Source organism: Anopheles bellator, chromosome 1, assembly GCF_943735745.2.
Source record: "Anopheles bellator chromosome 1, idAnoBellAS_SP24_06.2, whole genome shotgun sequence".
In the NCBI taxonomy this organism is placed as follows: Eukaryota; Metazoa; Arthropoda; class Insecta; order Diptera; family Culicidae; genus Anopheles; species Anopheles bellator.
Genome location: NC_071285.1, coordinates 49,054,371 through 49,062,918, shown reverse-complemented (window position 1 = coordinate 49,062,918; position 8,548 = coordinate 49,054,371). Strand labels below are relative to the sequence as shown.

Here is an 8,548-nt window from a genome sequence, read left to right as displayed (position 1 = left end):
ATTGATGTATTTGGATACTTTGGATTTTAGCTGTGGGAAGAAATATGTTTTCTGAAGGTGTTTGGTTGATTCGTTTATCCCTCTGTGTGTTGCCTCGTGATATGTTTGTATGATTTGATCTTGTTCTAATTCGTCCGTGATGTTCTGGAGCATCTTTTGCGTCCATAGCACTTTGAACGATTTTGCTCTAGCAAAATGTTTTTTATATGCTTCCTGTGCTATCGCTAGTATTCTAGTATTACAGTGAAGTCCATTAATGGTTTTTATGGAAGCAAATTCTTTTAAATATTTAGTGATACTGTCTACCGTGAATAATGGACTTTTAATTATAAAACGAGCATATTTTGGAAAAATGTGCAAGGATTCCTGGCCTGCATGCTTGGATTCTTCTAATAATATTTGGTTTCTGAATTCATTGATCGGCCTTTCTGTACAACGAATATAATCGTTATCATCGGTATCTGCTGAATGTTGCGTCATTGTAGAATGGTGAGCATGTAACTCGGGCTGTATTCTAGATAATGAATCTGCATTATTATTTAATGAACCTTTTTTGTATTTTATGTCGAATTCGAACTCTTCGAGCTCTAGCTTCCAACGTAATAATTTATTGTTAAGTTCGTTTTTCTGCCGAAGCCATACTAAAGGTTTGTGGTCCGTCCGGATTTCGAATTTTTTTCCGTAGAGGTAGGGTCGGAAGTGTTTTATTGAGTATATTATGCCAAGAAGTTCTTTTTCTGTCGCAGAGTACCTAGCTTCTGTATCATTCAGGGTTCTTGATGCGTAGGCAATTGGGTGTTCTTTCCCATCCTCGAAACGCTGCGATAAGACGGCACCCAGTGCAAAGTCGCTTGCATCCGTTTCTACTATGAACTTCTTGTCGAAATCGGGATAGCGTAGTATTGGGTCAGTAATTAATAGATGCTTGCATTCCTCAAAGCAATTCCGAAATTCTTCGTTATGGATAATTTCGTGTCCTTTTTTCAGGCAATTAGTTAGTGGGCGGGTGAGTTTGGCGAAATCTTTTATAAATTTGCGATAGTAACCCAAAATTCCTAGAAATGATTTAATTTGTGTGGTAGTGCTAGGTAAAGGCCAATTGACAATTTTTTCTATTTTCGCCGGATTAGGTTTGATACCGTCTAATGTTACTATATGCCCTAGGAATTCGCATTCTTTACGAAGGAATTCGCACTTGTCGAGCTGCACTTTAAGGTTTGCCTCCGTTAGTCTCGAGAGTACTTTTTGTAGGTTTTCTAGATGGTTTTGCAATGAACTGCCGTAAACGATTATATCGTCTAAGTAAACTAGGCAGCATTTCCCGATAAGTTCGTTAAGAATGCAATTCATTGCCCTCTGAAAGGTTGAAGGCGCGTTCTTCAGACCAAAAGGCATTCTAGTAAATTCGTAGTGGCCTTTTTCCGTGCTAAACGCTGTTTTTGCTCTGTCTTTTTCTTCTACTTCTATTTGGTGAAACCCAGACTTAAGATCGAGGGTTGTAAAGTATGTACTACGCCCTAGCCGGTCCAATATTTCTTCAATATTTGGAATTGGGAATTTTTCGCTAACTGTTTTTTCGTTGAGTTTGCGATAATCCACTACTATCCTCCATTTCTGTTTCTCGCTTGCATTTGTCTTCTTTGGCACTATCCATATGGGAGAGGTCCATGGGGACAATGACTGTTGGATTATACCATCGACAAGCATTTCGTTTATTTGTTTTTTCTACTTCGGGCTTGTGGACGTGTGGATATCTGTAGGATTTTGTGTGTATCGGAACATCATCAGTTGTGAGAATTCTGTGTTTTATGACTGATGTACATGACAACTTATGGCCATCGTTCTGTATGACACCTGTGTTGTCCATCAGAACCTTCATTAGTTTTTGTTTTTCTTCCGCATTCAAATGATTTGTTCGGATAATACTTTCTAAGTCGGGTTTGCCCTTATTCGCAGCGCGGTTCGCGTGACAATTCAATTCGGCCACTCGATCGACCTTCCACGTTTTCGCAGGCTTAGTCCAAAAAAATGCGACTTCGTGGCCAAAGTTTCTAGCAGGTGCGCTGATGTACCCGTCCGTTGCCTTATACAGTCCTGATGGGATGATAGCGTCGTCGATCCGTATATCGTTCGACAAAAACACATCGCCATCCTTTTGTGCCACTGGTACGCTGATGTGTGTAACGGACAGTGCGTTAATAACGTTCTTTGTTTGTTCCACGTTGCGAATTTGCAGCGGTATGGACCGATCTGGCAATTTTAATAAACTTTTGCTGAAGTCGAGAACAGAATTTAATGAAGAAAGAGTTTCGTATCCAATGAGGCCGTCAAAAAATTTATGAAATTTAAAGATGTAAAAATCCACTTTACTTCCGAAAATTTTTGATCTGAATTTAGAATCTGTGAAGTGTTTGCCTGCGCTATTTGAAATTGAAATATTTTCGCATTTTTCCTGCTTGCAAGGTGGGACAACATCGGGTGAAATAAAGTTTTTATTTGCCCCGCTGTCTATTAATAATTTAGCAGTAATGCCGTTAATTTCAACAATAATATATGGTAATCCATTAATAGCGTTCAGCTCGGAGAGGATTCTGTAAGAGCCTTTTGAAAATTTACTTGCTCTTCCTCATCACTATCACCGTCGGTTTTAGTAGTATGGGTGAAAAGTTTAGCAGAACGTGTTCTTGTTGTCGGGTCTATCTCCATCGGCGTAGCTTTTTGATGCCCAGAATTGCCTTTACTAGAATAATTAAATCGCTGATTCGGCCTTGGGATCGTTTGCTTCCAATTAGATTCCCCGTTTTCGCGTGGTTTTGTATGCGTTTTGGTGGGATCGAGAGTGTTGAATTTACACAAAAAATTGTACATAGAGTCTAAGCTTTCTTGTGTGCTGGCATGGGCAAGCGTCATGTATTGCTTATTTAGCCCGTTCACAAACGCTGCCAAACACTCTTTTTCTATGTAATCGCTTATGGCTCCCCAATTACTGTTGTATAATTCGCTCTTTCTGGCTAGCGATTTTAAATTTTCGCCTAGCTCCTTTGATCGCTCATAGTATGTGTGAAGCGATCCCTCCATCTTCAGCGACCACATTTGCGATTGATATGTCGCCATATCGCTTTTATCTCCGTAAACACTTTTTAGCGTTTTGGAGATTTCGTCCAAATTTGTTGTGCTCCCGTGCGCGCAAATAGTGCCGCGAGCTTTGCCCTCAATTTTGTTTATGACGGCCTGCTCGTACATTTGGAACACTTGTGGCGATACAACGGGCCTAAACAAATCGAGGGTGCGTTCAACTGTGCTTAACCAGTACGCCAGTTGCCTTTTGTTTCCATCGAACGTTGGAATTGTCTTTATTGGATCTGGGATCCTGAACAAATCGTACGCATGGCCTGTCGAAGGTCCGGCGGCCGATGCTAGATTTTGCTGTAGCATTCTTTGGAGGTCTTGGTTCTCTCTAAGGAGAATTTGAAAATTCTCCTCCAATGAACTGTGAGTAGCGGACGACTGTTGCTCCATATTCACGAATTTTAATGCTTTCACTTTGGGAAGCGGGTTAAATTTAGGCATATGCACTTTGGTATAAGATGCTTACCTCTGCTGGAGGGTAAATTCGGAACCACTCCTGCGAATAAAAATTCAAGAAAGTTTTGTGTTTGTCCTCACCTGGGAACCGCCACAAATCCTCCACGTGTCGGGAGACGGTTTGCACCGGATGGTTCCACCAAGCACTAACACTTTAAACTTTCCGAAGCGGCCCGACCGGCTGCGCCAGTTAAGTTTGGGCAACTTTTATTTGTCTTTATTCGTCCACTGCTACTCGGCTACTGACTTTCGCGTCGCTCTCGACAGCGGCGCGACGCTCGAGCTTGGTGCTAAACGCACACAGTAGCACGTCCGGCGTCCCGAGCCACCAAGGGTTCATATCTATATTTTGTACGGAACATGTTAAACTTCATCATGAAGCCAGAAGGATACCTTCGGAAAAGATAAGACTCCCGCATTGAAAAAAACCATAAACATATTTTAAAATGTAACCTGAGTGTTGTAGCAACGCAGCAATGGTTTCATTGGTACTTACATGTCTTCATTTTTCGGGCTCGGTATGTACTTGATGCACTCGCGCTTTTGAAAGTTTGCCTCGATCCAGCTGCGTGCGGTGCGCTGCCCGATTTCCGTGGTTGAAAAGGGAAGAGAAAAATTGAGAAAACGCCATCACATATCATCGTACAGGACCTTTGAGTGGTGTTCCATTGCAAAACAAAGCTGTTCATCCGCTGCTTTTTAACACTAGCACACGCCTGAAAGAAATAGTTTGGGTGCAGTTACAATCATTCGGAGCTGTTTTACTTTTTCCACCAACACCAACTTGTTGGCAGCGATTCATGGCTACCAATAAGCTGGAATTCAGTCTTGCTGTTAATCAATCTAATCATTGTGCTCCACTATTTGGTTAAATTAAATCAATCACTGTGTCTGATCGGAATCTACTCTACATTATGTACAATCGACCGTGTTGTCTGAAGCGCGGGCGCCGCTTATCGTCGGGATTCCGAGGTGGTTCGAGGCGTGCGTGCACAAGCGTACAAGAGACTTCACACAGTTCGGAGTAAATTCGTTCTGACCGCTGTCAACATTGGTGGATTGGATGTGGAATGATGTTGCTAGCAAATGCTGTGTTTAATTTTCTTTAAAGAAAAAGAGCCTTGCTACGAAAGTACTGCCCCGCTAGCGTGCCCGCTATTCAAACAGCATACATTAACGGTGCCACGTTCTATTTTCTATCGGGACATGCAAGTTCGACTGCTCACCGGATACGACCCAGGCGAGTACATTCGCTGCCGCGTACCAGCAACTCTCCTGCCGCTACCCTCGGGCGCACAAACATTTGCTCTGCTTTCGCGCGGATTTCGCAGGGTTGGAGTTTTGCTGGCCGCGAATGCCCGGGCAAGCGTAACCAACATAAAACATTTTTGACTTACAGGGCCAGGGCTTTCCGAAAGCTTTCACAAAACCACGGTAAAACCAACGAGAACGAGAACCGGGCGAAAACAGAGCAAATGAAGCCCCCTACATTAGAGCGCAGGGTCTTCCTGGAAATGCTCCATTTCTCGAGTGAGCTGAGCCGACGTACCGAGCGCGAGCAGATGCCGGAGGACTATTTCTCGTGCGACACTACCGACGTGCATCGCTACTGTATGCTCAGTTTAATGTACCGTAGAATTTTCCCTTGGTGTGTCAATGTTAGAGTGGGTGCACTACCGAAACATGTTCGGTGCATCGGTTCCGCTACATCAAACCGGTTGGTATTCGTTTTCCGCCAATTGAAGTGAAGACAACATTTTATTTACATTTAATGGGTTGGTTTGGTTTGGCACCACGAATCCGGGAGGAAGTTGAAGCAATTTGTGATAATTTGAAATGGTTTTACCTTTTTCGGACACTGCGAACCATCAGCTCATTGTGCGGGAGCAAGCATAAGCCTTATTCGAGTGCATACGTTACGGTACAGTGCCAATCGAATTGAGTCAAAATGCCAATCGTTACGAATACGGTACACGCTGATACAGTGAAACGACTACGTGAAAGCACAATGGGAAATTTACAGATGCCGAAAAAACTACTCAATTAAAACACGTTACAAACTACGGTACAATTACATTTTCTACAAATTATGCAACCAACGTACACCAAACAAGAGCAGGACAAGACTACACAGCAGACAAATATAAGCAAATTAAGTTGGGCTAAATATGGTGTAATTCTTTCTCCGATTGTTATGGGCAAGAAAGTACCAAAACATCGACCCGACCCAAGAACTGGCCCCCAGGTCGCAAGTACCCGAATGAGAAATTAAGTTGCCACCGGAGTGCTTTTACAGTTGATTGAATCGCCGGACGGTGATGAAAATCGAGCAGCAAACGAATTTCAACTCAAACGCAAATCCATCCGTGTCGCGTTTGCGTCGCTTTTGCACCACATCTGAGTTGGTTGGTTGGCAATAAAAATAAATGTTACATTACCCGGAACCAATTCGCTGAACAGCATCGCGCGGGACACTGCTGGACTGCCACCGAAAACCGACAACTTAATCAATTCGAATCTACTTTACAAATCTACTCCACAGGCAGCTAGCTCCAGCCAGCAGGACTGGGAGTCAACCGTCAACCGGTCTGCCAACGCTCATGGCAGACATTCGCGACACGTACCGTCCAAGTGCGAAAAGGTGCGAAAAGGTGTACGAATACCTTTTCGAATCGAAAAAGGCGTCTTGTACATTCCAGTGTAACCAGACAGCTAGTCCTTTTCGAAGGGGCCAAGCATCATTCGGATAGAACGGCGAGTTGCCACAGAAGCTGGCTCTGCCCGAAAAAAATTTCAAGCATTTGGAAGGCCATTATCGATTTTATTTGAATTACTATTGTTATGTCTTAGTTAATCCATTGCATCAATCGCAGAATCAGCGGTCGCTAGGACCTGTCGTGCTCGTCTCGGGGCACTTTTCCAAATGACACTTTCAAGCGCTTTCAACAAAACAATTCGCAGTGCCACCCCCAGCATATGCCCACGGTTACAGTGATTTGATCGAAGAATGTACGTTATTGAGCATCTCCATTTGAATCAATTTGCTCCATCAGCGCCAGTGGTTGACCCCATAAAATGAAAAACGAATCGTGAGCTCGCAGAGTAGAAATGCCCCCCGGGTTAGCCAGGTATGATGCCGGGTGGGCAAAAGCGACGACGTCTGGCGCACGGAATTGAGTGGAATTGCTTTGTGGGGTCGTCGGAAAAATCCCACCACACTTTTATCTTTACCTGGAAAACCTGGTACAGCGAGTAGACGCTCAGATCGAACGGCTCGACGATCGACGAGCGCGATGAGATGGAGGAACTTTCAAAGTACAGCGATGGCGGTGGTGGCGACGGTGAGAGGGGCGGTGTGGCCACCGTATCCGATGATTGCAGCGTAAGGAGCTTTTCCCGCAACACCGGCAACAGCGGCGCGTCGCTGGGGGGTGGAAGCGGCGGCACCGACGACGATGAATTTTTTCTCATTTTCCCTGTGCCACGGGGACGAAACTCACTAGCACTGGCACCACTGTCACCACTCCTGCTCGCTAGCCTTGGCCGCATTTGTGGTGGTCCGGGAGCACGAAGAGAAGAGGTCCTGGGTCCCGAAAGCGAGTTTTACGATTACTTCCCAGCAGTGCCGAGGGAAATGGGAAACTTTTCGCCCAGTTCCTCCGCCTCAAAAAAGGACACTCTCCAGCCAGCTGCCTAATCTGCTATCAACTGCGGACGGTAATTCATTGCGCTCACAGCGTCGATGGCGGCCGGACCGTGGCGCCTTGCGTTGCCCAGTAATTACAACTTCATTAGATCGACGCTCACGGAAAATTTATCCTAATTTGGGGCCACCGCCGACCGTAGCGAAAGTGACTCCGGCCCCGAAAATGGAGACCACCTCCGTGGGCGGAGAAAAAAAACAGCCGTACACAAACAGGCAAAGCATAAATGGCATCGGACACGACGGGTGACCGTAAGCGAGACGGATGGCCCGTAAGTAGGTCCCGCGGCACAGTGTGACTGATTTACGAACCAGAGCGCACACCCCAGATGAAATCCCCGGGCCCGAGCCAGCTGAGAAGCCTTTTATCATTAAGGCCACTCCCGGCCCGGGCGGCATACATTTTGACGGCACGGCACAGTTCGGACGACATACTGTATATTTGTTGGGTTGCGGTCCGTCAGAATTGAAGTACCGAAGCACGACGCGCATCAGAAAGTGGTTCACTGAAATTTGTGATTAAAACATGCAGCTTCATCTTCGTCTCCGCATCATGGCTAATGGCGGATTTGTTTTCGTCTCACCCGGGCGAGATTGATACGATAAGATAAAAGAAAAAGAGATGTTCCCAGCAACGGGCGCCCTTCTTCGAGCGCAAAAAACACCGAACCCAATTAGATAAGAATGCCCACGGACGCAACATGGACGATCAGCGTCGGGTAATTTGCGTATTGAGGAAGTAGTTCGTTCGGACGGTGCACAACTTTCGCCTTGATCCTCCGTTGATCTCTTACACTTCGATCACCCGGGGCTTTTCAGGACCCTCGTCAACCATCGGCGTTCCTATGATTTAGTCCCTCGGGACCGATAATGATTTACACCATCGGCACTACGGGCCAAGTTTTTAATTTCACTTCGAAAGCAGCTCAACAGGTTCGGGTAAACTTCGACACCGTGCACGGTGAATGAAAAGTAAAAAGTTTGCGGAACCTCAACATGAAGAAGACAAAAGTAAAAGTGCAAGAATTTGGTTGTTTGGACGTTTTTCTACTTTTCACTTGAGTGAGTATTTTTTTTAGCTTCACAAAAGGGAAAAAATCTCTGCTCTCAGAGCGCAATTTTAATCTGTAATTAAAATTGCAATGATTTCGCCGGTGGTTGCAATTTTTGGACGTGCTGAACTTTTATCGTTTCTCAAGGTTTTTAAATTTAGCTGCACAGAATTTCACAATCGCAAATGATGGTAGCGAGTTCCCTTAC

General features: G+C 45.0%; 1 protein-coding gene across 1 annotated transcript in view; it reads right to left on the bottom strand.

Annotated features, from left to right (window-relative positions):
• LOC131215773 (transient receptor potential cation channel trpm) overlaps window positions 1-7,056 on the bottom strand; it is a 41,862-nt gene extending 34,806 nt beyond the window's left edge. Inside the window, exons 1-2 of the mRNA XM_058210170.1 lie at window positions 6,805-7,056; window positions 4,082-4,164 (exon numbers count right to left, since the gene is read on the bottom strand). Of these exons, the coding sequence (XP_058066153.1) occupies window positions 4,082-4,164; window positions 6,805-7,056 (335 nt within the window). The remainder of the gene's footprint in view (window positions 1-4,081; window positions 4,165-6,804) is intronic.
• Between the last annotated feature and the right edge of the window lie 1,492 nt (window positions 7,057-8,548).